We start from the raw sequence: 14670 nt of genomic DNA on the forward strand, positions 1-14670 counted from the left end.
TCAGACATGACTGAGCAACTAACACACACACCCCTTCCTCATCATCTTCTATTACAAGATCTTATCACACCTGCCTTTCTTGAGACCTTGATTTGTTTATTATCTCTTTTCTAGCCTGTGTCTTTAACCTCTTTCTCTCTACAAGATACTTCACAGCACACCTTCAAAATAAATGAAAAGTAAAAATTCTGTCTTCATCCAACCTCTGCCTCCAGTTGCTTTACTTTCTCTACCCTTTCAACATCACTCGTCTTGAGAGAATCATATTCACATACTGTCTCATTTTTCACACCTCTTATTCATTTCTCAATCACTGTATACTACTGTGATTTCTTACCTCATTCCCCAGATCCCAGAGATTATCCTTCATCAATATCATAAAATACATCTATGCTGCTAAATTCAATGGAAGCCTTTCTTACTTGACCTCTTAGTAGCATTCTGAACACTCTTGGAAAGTAGGCTTTCCTGGAAATGCTCTCTTCCCTTTCCTTCCCTTTGTTTACAGTCATCTTTTTTTTTTTTTCCCTGTCTCACTAGCTGCTCCTTGCCAATCTTTTTCTCTAACTCTTTATCTTCTACTGACTTTTAAAGGTTTGGCTATTTCATGGCTCAATTCTGGGGCTTCCTCTTCATCTACACTCTCCCCTTAGCATCAGCTGATTCATTTTATAGCTTTAAGTGTGGTCTACATTCCCATGACATTTCCTGCTCCTAGAATGAAGGCCTTGCTGAGACATAAAAGATCCTGAATGACTTTGTCTACCTGCCTCTGTAGGTTCTACCCTAACTCTATACTCCAAACACGCTGACCCTCTTTCATTTCCATCACATCACCATGTTCCTTCATGTTCTGGGTCATTTCCATATTCTTCACCCACTAAATATTATGGTCCACTTCCAGACCTCCCTAGTTTAGTCATCTGGCTTTTACTTATTCTGCAAGATTTAGCCTCCTTAGTACCTTCTCAGAGAAGCATTTCTCAAGCTCTCAGACTATCAGGCTCAATTCTTATATAATTTCACAGCATAACGTATCTCTCTAGATTATTATTTAGTTAATTATTTCCTTTAGTCCATCCTAAAGGAAATCAGTCTTGAATGTTCATTGGAAGGACTGATGCTGAAGCTGAACCTCCAATACTTTGGCCACCTGATGGGAAGAGCTGACTCATTTGAAAAGACCCTGATGCTGGGAAAGATTGAAGGCAGGAGGAGAAGGGGACAACAGAGGATGAGATAGTTGGATGGCATCACCGACTCAATGGACATGAGTTTGAGTAAATTCCATGAGTTGGTGATGGACAGGGAGGCCTGGCATGCTGCCGTCCATGGGGTTGCAGAGTCAGACACAACTGAGCGACTGAACTGAACTAATTACTGATGCAATCATATAATATTAACTCCATCACCAGACATATTTTCTCGCTCCATTGATTTCTGCCAAATGTTCAGTCTATAGTAGGTAATCAATATAATCCCTTCATTCATTGAACAATCATTTTAAGAGTCCTTCCCAATTTTATAAGGTATGGGTTTCCAACACATTGATGTACCTCTAACTGCCATCTTGATAATTAATCAGACATTACATTCAGTTGTGAACACAGAACTCTTTGACTTCCCAGGAGTTTTCTAGAAAGGGCAATCCACATGGCATTTCCGACCCACTGTTGACTACTGAGGCAGAAGACTAGGTCATTGCCCTCTGTGATCCTTAGAAGGGGCTCCTTGCCCACGTCACCAGATGTGTGAGAGCAGGGTGCAGAGCAGGAGCACTAACTTAGTGATGTGTTGATTCTAGCAGGAATGAGGCCAGTTTCATCAGCTGCTGTAGGGTTGAATTCCAGTGTCAAGTTCAAGATATGGCTCAGCATGGTGCTACTTGGGGTCTCGGCCAGCCCTTGAGATGAAGAAGCAGAGATAGCAGAGGTGGGAAGGCAAATTTACTTGGTGGCTGAGTGCATTTTATGAAAGGGAAGACTCACCACCAGCCCCATAGTCTCTCCACATGCTCCAAAAAGAAGTCAAATAATTGACTGCCACCCCATCTCCACTCTCTGTGGCTGAATGAGCCTACTTTATAAGGAATAGTTTTGCCTGTATTGCAGGATGGAAGGCCATTTTGCATCCAGGGTCCAAGAAACTGCTGCAAGGACCATAATTAGCTGACAGCCTCCAACTACAACATTCTGGGGTCTGATACAGTGTTCACCTCTAAGCCACACTCTTCACAGGATTCTCTTACAAACAGATTAACAGATTAATTTTACTTATTTTTTTGTTTTTTCTAATTTTTTAATTGAAGTATAGTTGATTCACAATGTTGTGTTAGGTTAGGTATTCAGAAAAGTGATTCAGTTCGATACACACACACATATTTTTTTCAAGATTCTTTTACCTTATAGGTTATTACAAAATATTGAGTGTAACTCCCTGTGCTATACAGTAAGTCCTTGTTGTTTATCCATTCTACATATAATAGTTTCCATATGTCAATCCCAAACTCCTAATTTATCCTTCCCCCACTTCCCTTTGGTAACCATAAATTTGCTTTATATGTCTGTGGGTATATTTCTATTGTGTATAAACGTTCATTTGTATCATTTTTTAGATGTGGTATATTTATACCACGGAATATTTCTCAGCCATCAAAAGAATGAAATAATGCCATTTTCAGCAACATGGATAGACCTAGAGATCATCATACTAAATGAAGTAAGCCAAAGACAAATATCATATGATATTGTTTATAGGTAGAATCTGTAAAAATGAAACAAGTTGTACTTCTGTACAAAACAGAAATAGATTGATTCATCTTAAACCAGCCCTCGTCCACACATTCTGGCTTTCCCTCAACAGAGTTTGGTCTCCCCCTAGTTTCACACGGTATTATTGTCACCTTCAGGCTCAGGTCGTGGTGGAATTTGAAGTAGGGTCACATGTCTAGAAAATGCAGTTCCTACTGGATCAGAATGAGCACCATCAATGCTTGCTCTGTATTTTAGGGAAAAGGGAAAGAGAATGAAGAGTGCTCATTCCCAAATCCTCCTCCTGGACATTTGAAGAAAGAAGTCCCTGAAGTTGCTCACCTTGGACTTGCCTTTCATGCTGGTGGTGATCCTGAGTTTAACTTTAAGCTCACAAATCTACAGTCATCCATACCTCCAGAAATCTGTGCTCTCCCTAGTGCTGCTTGTGGGAATGGCTGAAGTCTTTTCATCCTGCTGATTCTTAAATTTCACATTAAAGTAAAAAAGTGCTCATTCAGCTAATGTCAAAGTTTCCCATGAGATACATGGCATTCACAGATGTTCACAGAACAGAAACCACATCAAATTTATATCTCTTCTATGAAAAATTACACCAGGATCATTTCAGTCAAAATTTAAGGAATCAGATTCATATTAGTCAAGCCAAAAAGAATAAAGGAATTTATTAACTCCAAAAACAAGGAGAATCAGTGGCTACATCTGACTTTGCATATTATTTCCTATTAATGAAGCAGGAAGCCTCCAATAGCCTTGGTTTACCTAGTCCTCACAGGTGGTGATCTAAAAAGAAGGAGCTTATTTTGTATTACGTCCAGTAAAATAAGAGGGAGACCTTGAGCTATGTGTCAGCTTGAGGTGTAAGCCCATTTCTGAAGCAATCACTATATCTAGGTAGTAGAGCTATTCTACGCAGAAAATATTTGCAAAATATACAATGGATCAATAATATAAATTATTTTCTTCAGAGTATTTTTTAAAACTCCTATAAATTAATAAGAAAAAAATGACTAAAGAGGAAAATAGATAAAAGTCACAGAAGAGGAAAATGAAAAACAAATATATGAAAAATTCTCATTACCAACAGTAAGAGTGGACCACAAGTAAACTAAAACAACACCAAACCCTTTTTATTCTACTTAAACGTACACATTCAACAGTAAGTGTTGATGAGATTGTGGGGAAATGGATTCTCTTATACATTGCTGAAAGTGAAAGTGAAAGTCGCTCAGTTGTGTCCAACTCTGCAACACCATGGGCTATAGCCTGCTAGACTCCTATTTCCATGGAATTCTCCAGGCAAGAATACTGGAGGGGTTGGCCGTTCCCTTCTCCAAGGGATCTTCCCAATCCAGGGACTGAACCCAGGTCTCCCCCATTGCAGGCAGATTCTTTACTGTCTGAGGCTGAGGTGTGGTTATATATACCATTATACATCCATGATTTAGAAATCTACATAGCCAACAGAAGCAATGAGATAGTGCTGTATATTAACCATGTAAAAGTCTCCAAGACATACTGTTCAGTGGGAAAAGGCCATTTGCCTAGGAGAATGTTTTGGAAGAGTCTGCTGCAACTGACAGCTCATGACTGCTGACTCAGTGGACTCATGAGACCAAAGAATAAGAGAGACACCAACATAAGCAGAAAAACTCTTAAAACCATGCGATAAGTGCAATGAGAGAGAAATGCACAAGAGAACAGAGAAGCCCAGAGGAGGCAAACCTAAGGCAACTCTGGGAAGATGTGGGAGTTTTAGTCTGGAATAGCTCCCAGGAGATGGTGATCAAGTTGAGATAGGTGGGAACCAGGTGGAAAGGAGGAGAAAACACTCCAAGAGGAGGAAACAGTAGGAACAATTCATGGAGGCTTGAAAGCTGTATTCAGTGAACCATCAGTAGGTTGCTACATATTAAAACAGAGACAGGGATTGTAACAGAGGCTAAACAGACAGGCAGGGTCCATCAGGCCTTCTTTTGTTAGAGAGGTTTGAATTTTTTTATGTGATGAAGAGCCACTAAAGACTTTTGAATAGGACAGGTGTTCTAAAAAGAGATTAGTGAAAGTGTTAGTCACTCAGTCGTGTCTGATTCTTTGGACCCCATGGACTATAGCCCACGAGGCTCCTCTGTCTATGGAATTCTCCAGGCAAGAATACTGGAGTGGGTAGCCATGCCCTTCTCCAGGGGATCTTCCCGACCCAGAGATCAAACTTGGGTCTCCTGCATTGCAGGCGGACTCTTTACCCTCTGAGTCACCAGGGTAGCCTGAGAGGACAGTGAGACACAAGGCAGAGAGAACAGATAGGAGGTGACCACCATCATTCCAAGAAGATGAATGTCTGAAAGGGAGGCTGGGATAGGCTGAGAACAGTGAGAATCAAAGGAGGGGAGGAAATCAAGGCATATCAGGTTGGTACAATCTGTAGGAATTAATTATGGGATGGATGCAGGTGGGGGAGCGAGAGTTGGGGAGGAATCATGCTCAGATACATCCAGAGTTCTGAGATAAGTACAGGAGAGATGATGAGCTGACTCAGAAGATCAGGAAAACTATACCTCAGGGAATACAATGATGGTTACAAAAGGCATCTGGTATTGTCCTTCTGCTACTGTCTTAAAAGGGATTCTAGAGGGATTTTCTTTCCCTTGTTCCTCCAGCCCTACACTTGCATTACTGGCCTAAGGGGATACTCACCAGCTGGCCGTGTCTATCATTACAGCTAAGTCTGAGAATTCCTGATTATACTTAGAGCCGGTGGAGCTGCTGACACAAACAGTCATTAGCAGACGACCCTTTTGGAACAAACTATGCTTTAAAATGTAAACGGTGGAGGCATTTTCCTTGCGTTGTCCAGAAAGAACTTTCTGCTGCCTGAGCCTGGATTAATCATGAGAGAGTTCGTCAACATTCCACTGGTACATATTCTTACTTTGGTTGCCTTCAGCGGGACTGAGAAACTTCCAAAAGGTTGGTTTCAGCACTCTTGTTTCCTGTTGCCTGTGGCTGTTCTAAGGTGCATGCGTGTGTTCCTATCGTGACTGATTCATGAGGGCAGGCTTGGGTTTTACTTGGTGAAGTGGGGGTGCAGAATATGGAGAGGGAGAAAGCTATATAAATAAGCAATTGATGGATGGTCTCCATTCTACTGCTATCCATCCCCTGCTTAAGCTCGACAATAAAAAGTTGAGCCATTCAGTGCATAGAGTCCTCATTTGTAAGGGAAACATTAACAGGTAGACTGCAAGTTATTGAGGTCAGTTTGTTTATGTGTATGTCAAACTTCAGGGTGGTCTAAATGGATGATGAAAACCTTTTTACATCAGGTTTGCCAGGAATGTATCAGTCCCACTCCCAGACATCCAGAGTGTTTGCTTCTGAATAAAAATCACTTCCATTTTCAGTTTCAGCTTTGCAAAACTCTTAATCAATATTTGAGTTCCTCCCAAATGAAAATTAGAGAAAGACGCACACAAGTTGCCTATAAAAGTCTGAAGAACAACGGGTTCTCCATAGGAGGCTGGAGTCATGATTTGGTTTGGCAAGAGACCGTGAAAAGTTTTTTTTTTTCAGAGGCTTTGGAATGTACCGGAAATAACACCACCTCAGGGGAAAGGAAAGCAACTTAAGAAACTGACAAACACCTGTTGCAGTAGCAAGAATGTCCACAGTTTCTGGCCAGCATATTATGAAACTGAGACTAGTGTATTTCAAATCAGGAAGAAAGACAGGAAAATAGGTGATTTGCAAAGTGACTGAGGGCTTCATTGAAGTCTTTTTACAAAGACATGAGAAAGCAAATGGAGAAACATTAAAAAGTTTTCTGATTAAATGGACTATTGTTTAGCAGCCCGGTCATGTCCAACTCTTTTGCGAACCCATGAACTGTAGCCCCTCAGGCTCCTCTGTCCGTGGGCTTCTCCAGGCAAGAATACTGGAGTGGGTTGCTGTTTCCATCTCCAGGGCATCTTCCCAACCCAAGGACAGAACCCCCGTCTCTTGCATTGGTAGGGAGATTCTTTACCATTGAGCCACCAGGGAATTAAACACATTAGAGTGAGTAAAAAGAGTTCTGTGAACTTATGACACATTCAAATGAATTATTTTCCCTTCATATTACTTTACCAAAGAACTGAATGGGTTTGTATTGTGTAGATAAGCGAAGGTAGTCATATTGTATGTTAGATGGAAAACATAGCATAGATTTTGTGGTTCACTAGAATTTCTGGAACCACAAGGTCAAAATTCACATACTAAGAAGATAGAGCTTTCTTCACCAACAGTCTGATTTCACAGATTTATGTTGTTTCATTGCTTTCTTTTTCTATTTTATCTGCACAAAAGGGTATCTTTCAATGCATTTAAACTTTTGTCAATTAATACTTTAAGGTACCTCCAGATAAAAGAGAATCTATATCTTTTCAAATAGCTAATAATAGCCAGAAAGACGTAACATTGGCTTCAGATTATTTTAATGCTTCCTGATCACACAACGGATGTCCGGAAGGGCAGCACCTGGATGTCTGGACTTATGGATTGTCGTAAATTTATTTGTGCTATTCTAAACCATAAAGTTACATATAAATGACATGGTTAGATGCTAAAATGTACTGAAATCCAGTCTTACAAGGAACACAACAGTTGATTTTCTAATTCAAATTAGAATCCCATGCGTGAGAAAAACAAAACCCAACCTCCTAATTTCTATCTAGAAAGAGATGATTTGTACTTTCCAAACTTTATAGGTAAAGCACACTGTTTCTATTTTGAAAAGTCACAAAATATAGTGGCATAAATGTAACAACGCCAAAATCCCGAGCTCTAAATAAAATAGCCAGACTGTTACCCTAACTTTGTTTATTTGTTTATAGTTTATTTACTGCTTTAATTAGATTGTAAACTCAAAAAATTAAAGCAATATTTTTGTCTATCCTACTCAAAGAGAGTATTTGAGTATTATTGAAAGAACTAAATTAATATGGGTTTAACATCAGCCTTAGCCAAAACACCAGGCCTGGAACAGCAAACATTTATTAACTACACTTACCAGTTCTGAGAATAAACACTATCATGAAAATACAATCCTTAATATTTTACATGTTGAAGTGCATGGAATATGTTGATACAAAAAACACATTAATATGTGATTATTTTAGTACTATTAACAGTAATGAAATTATGCTACACGAAATATCTATTTTGTGTAGATATCTATTGTTTTCTCTATTCTTGGCAGAAGGCAATAATGGGAAGAGGTTTTTTAGGTGGTACCCCTTTTTCCTAAGTCCTTTATTGTGAATGAATCAAGACATCTGCACTATAATATATCATAAAGTAAACTGACACAGTTAAAATAGTGCAAGAGTATTCTGTGGATTCTTTTCCAATCATCAGCATATGATTTCAAGAAAATTAATAACCAACTTTGTAGAATAGCTTATTATTATTATAGTTTTAGTTTAATTTAGATTCCTAATGTTCAAAGACAAAAGGAAAGTTCACTGTCTTTCTGAATCATTTTATCTGGTGATACTTTCAATCAGTATCAAACCACAAGGAGGAGGATTTTATAAACAGTCATGTATGAGAATAGCCAACATTTCATTGAACATTTGCCTTAACCACATTTTTCAAAAATATTTAACACTTTATCAGGAAGTACTAAGTGTAGAATGGGATTTTCTGTAGGAGTATGGGAGTTCATGAAACAACTTTGAATCTGTTCTATGCACAAAGAACTCCTGTCCAAACTCCACTCTTGAAATTATCCCATTACTATCATACCTAGAAGTTCTTGAGTCTTAAGTGATTTATCTTTAGATATATGTTAGTGATTTCTTCTAAATCATATGTATACAGGGATAGGATTCACAGATTTGACATATGACTAAGTCAGAACGGGCATAGCTGTCACGGAAATCTGGGACACCGAGTACTGGATGAATGTTTTATATTGACATACACTGAAAGAGTAACTCATTCCATATTTGGGGAAACAACAGTTGCTTTAAATATTATTGACTTTAAAGAACAAAGTGCAGAAATGGCAAGATTTTTACCACAAATCCAGTGGTGAAGTAGGCAACTTCTCAGTGAAATAGGACATGCAGTTATTGGGGGAAAGTGATAAGTGAAGGATGAATAGAGGACCTAAAGGAAGTGATCCCATTCAGAGAGATGAGAGACGTGGACCAGAGAATGTAGCAGGACCACATGTCCATGCTGGGGTTGGGGACTGCACCCCCATAAGTGGTCCTGATCTTCACCCTTGTATTACTTTATTCAACAATAACTTTGTGAACACAGGAGCAGTGAGGACAGCTGGTTGGATTAGTTCAAGACTGGTACTTTCCAGGGTCAATGCAGCTAAAGGACTAGAGGGTAAGGGAGCTGAGACGATATGGCAACAAAGCATGCCGTCTAAGCCAAAAAATGAAGAAAGGGAAAGGAGGATACTTCAGGCCTTGAAAAGAATGTTAAGATCAACTTCCTTTTTCTAGTCCCCAATGCCTTTTGGTGTCTCTTTCAGGAAAAGACGCCTTCACTGTGAGCCTCAGTTTTCTCCTAAGGTGAAGTACCTACCAGTGTTCAGCTTACAATGTTATACACTAGGCGGAGGACTGTCAACTACTGGCGAAATGACCCCTCCTGGGGAACAGGCACATTTTAGATGAGTCCCTGTGAAATCATGCCTTCATACCGAAGGGATGCCCCTAGGAGAGGTCGTTTCAGAAATTCTAACAGACTGACCCAGAATCCCTACTTTCCTGTCCTCAGCGTCATTTCTGAAGGCAAAGACCAAGAGTGTGTTCTGTGACAAAGAATTAATGATATGCCATTGATAAGTGACTAAACACAGCACAGTAACTACTGAGATTATCAATGAACCCTATATAAGTTCCAGAGACTTCATAATAAAACAATAACATATTTGATTACATCACCAGAAGTATGTGTTTTGTCTAAGATATGACAAATGTTGAGCAATACTGAATATCCTCTTTCTGTGGGGGATTTGAAAATTTTCTAATACCTATGTGTTTTCTCATACTGAAAACACAATACTGTATTCATGATGCTAGAAAAGCATGAATATGTTCCAAGTCTGAGCCCTAATTTTACTAGAACAGAAAGGAGCAAATACACCTGACTGTTTACTCAGTTATTTGGTTATGTCAATCCGCAAATGGTCAATCTGAAGTTGGTATGGCAACGACCGTGTGTTACAGTCCATAAAAGGATAACATTACAACTGTCTCATCCAGCAGCCAGTATTCGAGTTCAGTTACTCTTTACTTACAGAAAAGCACTGTGTTCATTTTTATGTATTTGTTCATGTGGTCCTTGGAAAGAGGGGAGAAATAGTGTCCCAGTTTAAATAGGCCCTGGCTGAGATGAAAGCTGGACAGTAGAAAGAAAGCAGAGACAGTCTGCTGATTCTATAAATATCATTAAATACAACTATGTGATTGTGTCAGTAAAAATTTAAAAGCGATTTGTTTGGATAATTTTGGACTGTGGGCAAGGTAGGCTTAACCAACAATATTTTGCTTATAGAAATTGATATTAATGTCAGTCTTATTTTTTCCCTTGTCTGTGAGTAACTAGTACTACACTGAAGACATGGTATAGCTTAGAGTTAAAAGATAAGAATTTTTAATCAACCTTACCCATGAAATTCAGTTCTATCACTTCCTGCTGTTATTTTGTTTAGATAAGTTACTGAACCTTGCATAGCCTTCAATCCTCAACTGCAAATGAGAATAATAATAGTATCTGCCTTTATGCTTATTGTGATAAATAAATAAGATCATGAATGAAAAGTATAACTCGTGGCTGATGGCAGGTTCTTAATTTTAGATGTTAACCTTATTAAAAACACAATCAAACCTCACATAAAACCATCATGCCACTAAACACTAAAGGAAGCTGTTCTTAGTGATAACTCATATATTTCTCCATGTTTCAGCTTGTCAAGACATTCCAAGATTTATTTCTTTGATTTTAACTGACCTCAACAGAGTTTGTGCCACCTCCCTGGAAAGATAATATCAATAGTATATCTGCTTCCTCTGTCACTTCTGGATCTGCATATTGAATGAGAAGAAACTAATGAATCAAGTTTGGGGGTTTTAGTAAAAATAATACATGGCATTAAGAATGATAACTGAAAACACAAGATATGCAAAAGTCTAAGAGAGAAAGTCACCCATACTTTCAGACTATTAACACATTAATACCCTAAAAAATAGATATAATAAGATTGTTTATGCAATTCTGCTGCCTACCAGGAACTGTTATATAAACAGGATGCTATTTATACAGTCATTGTAAATGGTAAGATTTGAAGATATTGATAATGTAGAATATGTTCCTGGGTTAGTGCCTCTCTGAGGAAAAAAACAAGGCCCTGATATGTTGCCTTTGTTGACTGCTGTAGTGCAAATGCTTCAGTCATAGCCGACTTCAAGGTACAAACAAAGACTGGGTTGGGAGATGTACAGTAGCACAGCTGTGTATGTAATTTCTACAGATATTAGATGTAAATAACCCCAATAACATGGATAATAGAAAAATGTAGTAAAATAATCAGGAAGTGATAAACGTTGAGTATTACTTCTTTGTTTTTAACATAGTTATTTTAAATGTAAATTTATATAATTTAGTTTTAAATAATGGCTCTATTCAATTGCCTTGTTAACTTTCTGAAAAATTAACACTTGACACTTGCAAGCCAGTATAAGCCAGTTCCAGCAGACCACAGAAGCTGTGAGCCTCTTTTTCCACTTCTGCACAGTTAGGAGTACAATTATTCTGTTTTGTGCAGTGAAATTCATCTATTACCTTTCCATTTTGAGATTTTCTTGGGGGGATGCTTAGTTGCTCAGTCATGTCTGACTCTTTGCTACCCTTTGGACTGTAGCCCATCAGGCTTCTCTGTCCATGGGATTTTTCAGGCAAGAGTACTGGAGTGGGTTAGCATTTCCTCCTCCAGGGGATCTTCCTGATGCAGGGATCAAACCTGCATCTCTTGTGTCTCCTGCATTATAGGTGGATTCTCTACCAGCTGAGCCACAGAAACCAGGAGAATAACTCAATAGTTCAGGTTTCTGTCTCTAAATTATGGAATAAAATAACATGTACTACTCCCTAGGAGCCAAGAACAATGTTAAATGCATTATGTACGTTTATTTACTGTACGTAATCATCATGTCAAGCTTTAGTCAGTTCAGTCGCTCAGTCATGTCCGACTCTTTTGTGACCCCATGGACTGTAGCACACCAGGCTTCCCTGTCCATCATCAACTCCTAGAGCTTGCTCAAATTCATGTCTATTAAGTCAGTGATGCCATCCAACTATCTCATCCTCTGTTGATCCCTTCTCCTCCAACCTCCAATCTTTCCCAGCATCAGGGTCTTTTCAAATGAGTCAGCTCTTCACATCAGGTGGCCAAAGTACTGGAGTTTCAGCTTCAGCATCAGTCCTTCCAATGAATATTCAGGATTGATTTCCTTAAGGATTGATTGGTTTGATCTCCTTGCAGCCCAAGGGACTCTCAAGAGTCTTCTCCAACACCACACTTCAAAAGCGTCAGTTCTTCAGTGCTCAGCTTTCTTTATAGTCCAACTCTCACATCCATACATGACTGCTGGAAAAACCATAGCCTTGACTAGACAGACCTTTGTTGGCAAAGTAATGTCTCTGCTTTTTAATATGTTGTCTAGGTTTGTCATAGCTTTTCTTCCAAGGAGCAAGCGTCTTTTAATTTCACAGCTGCAGTCTCCCTCTGCAGTGATTTTGGAGCCCAAGAAAATAAAGTCTGTCACTGCTTCCATTGTTTCCCCACCTATTTGCCATGAAGTGATGGGGCTGGATGCCATGATCTTAGTTTTCTGAATGCCGAGTTTTAAGTCAACTTTTTGACTCTCCTCTTTCATCAAGAAGCTCTTGATGCCAAGCTGATGCAATGGTTTTATCGTTATCTCTGTCTACAGCTAAAGAGGCCAAGGCAACTAGTTAAGTGACCCAGTGGAGATGGGAAGTGATGGAGCAGGGATTTGGATTCAATCCCTGGGCTAGAGCTTCTCACTGTCTAATTCCTGTTTTGTTCTTGTTGTTTAGTCACTAAGTCATGTCTGACTCTTTTGCAACCCCATAGACGGTAATCTGCCAGGCTCTTCTGTCTGGGGGATTTCCTAGGCAAGAATACTGGAGTGGGTTGCCATTTCCTTCTCCCAGGGATCTTCCTCACCTAGGGATCAAACCCACATCTCCCGTACTGGCAGGCGGGTTCTTTACCACTGAGCCACCAGGGAAGCAGTTCCTCAGTAGTCTGTCTTTCTTTTTAAACAATGAAAGCATTCAATATTATCCATTATCCTTCAGGTCCATCATTACCTACAACCTTATTATCATATGATGTTTTTAATCACTATGTATGTGACTATGCAATTGATCACTTATTTTGTTCATCAGTTGTTTAGAAAAATCTAGCTTTTTTTAAGAGGTTGACTTTCTAAAACTTTTATCAATTACAAATTTACTTCCATTGCATTGGAAAATTAACATTTCTGTGGCATTTGGATTACATCCTATAATTTTTATTATGAAGATAATATATATTCATCTCCATGCTCAGTCATGTTCAACTCTTTGTAACCCCAAGGACTTTAGCCTGCCAGGCTCCTATGTTCATGGAATTTCCCAGGCAAAAGAATATCCAATACTGGAGTGGGTTGCCATTTCCTTCTCCAGGGGATCTTCCCAACCCAGGGATTTGAGCCTGCATCTCCTGCACTGGCAGTTGGGTTTTTATTATTGAGCCACCAGGGAAGCCCAATAATATATATTAATTTTATATATTTTAATATATAATATGTCATAATATTTTGCTGTAAGATATAGCAAGACAAAGATAAAAATTTATACATAATGCTCACAAATAGGAGATAAATGATAATAACATCTTGGAGTTCATCCATTTTTCCATTCCTATGTGTGTAGGTGTGTATAATTTTCTTTAAAATTTTCGGAGCCTATTGCTGCTAAGTCACTTCAGTCGTGTCTGACTCTGTGTGACCCCATAGATGGCAGCTCACCAGGCTTCCCCATCCCTGGGATTCTTCAGGCAAGAACACTGGAGTGGGTTACCATTTCCTTCTCCAATGCATGAAAGTGAAAAGTGAAAGTGAAGTCGCTCAGTCATGTCCAACTCTTCGCGACCCCATGGACTGCAGCCTACCAGGCTCCTCCGTCCATGGGATTTTCCAGGCAAGAGTAATAGAGTTGGGTGCCATTGCCTTCTCCATTGGAGCCTATTACTTCATTATAATATCTCCTGGTAATACTAATTTAAGTTTGAGTTGTTTATTTTGAGTCTATATTTATTAAATTACTTACTTATTTAACTTGGCTGTGCTGGGTCTTAGCTGTGGCACTTGGGACATTTCATTGCAGCCCATGGACTCCAGCTGTGGTGTTGCAGGCTCAGTGCAATTGTGGTGCGCATGGGCTTCAGTTGCCCAGCAACATGTGGGATCTTAGTTCCTGGACCAGGGATTGAACCTGCATCTCCTGCATTGCAAGGCGGATTCTTTAACCACTGGACTACCAGAAGTCCTGAGTCTGTATTTTTAAATAATTAAATGTCTTGATTGTTATCTTGTTGATGGATTGTTTCTTTTATCATTAAGAAGTCTTTCTTCACTCTTCAAATGCTTATCACTTTATACTGAAGTTCATCTTATATTAGTACTATTACTCTATTGCTTTATCACTTTGAGTAGTGTTTACTTCATATATATTTTCCATTCTCTTTATTTGCAAAATTTGTTTTAAAATAATTAGATATGTCTTTTGTGGGTTTTAATCACATATCTGTCTTTCTACAGATCAGTTC

General features: G+C 39.0%; 1 protein-coding gene across 1 annotated transcript in view; it reads left to right on the forward strand.

Moving 5' to 3' along the window:
- The first annotated feature begins 5493 nt into the window (after nucleotides 1-5493).
- MUSK (muscle associated receptor tyrosine kinase) overlaps nucleotides 5494-14670 on the forward strand; it is a 93294-nt gene continuing 84117 nt past the window's right edge. The window contains exon 1 of the mRNA XM_040238549.1: nucleotides 5494-5741. Coding sequence (XP_040094483.1) covers nucleotides 5663-5741 — 79 coding nt within the window. The 5' untranslated portion in view covers nucleotides 5494-5662. The remainder of the gene's footprint in view (nucleotides 5742-14670) is intronic.

Source organism: Oryx dammah, unplaced genomic scaffold (genome assembly GCF_014754425.2).
Source record: "Oryx dammah isolate SB20612 unplaced genomic scaffold, SCBI_Odam_1.1 HiC_scaffold_1, whole genome shotgun sequence".
Classification (NCBI taxonomy): Eukaryota; Metazoa; Chordata; class Mammalia; order Artiodactyla; family Bovidae; genus Oryx; species Oryx dammah.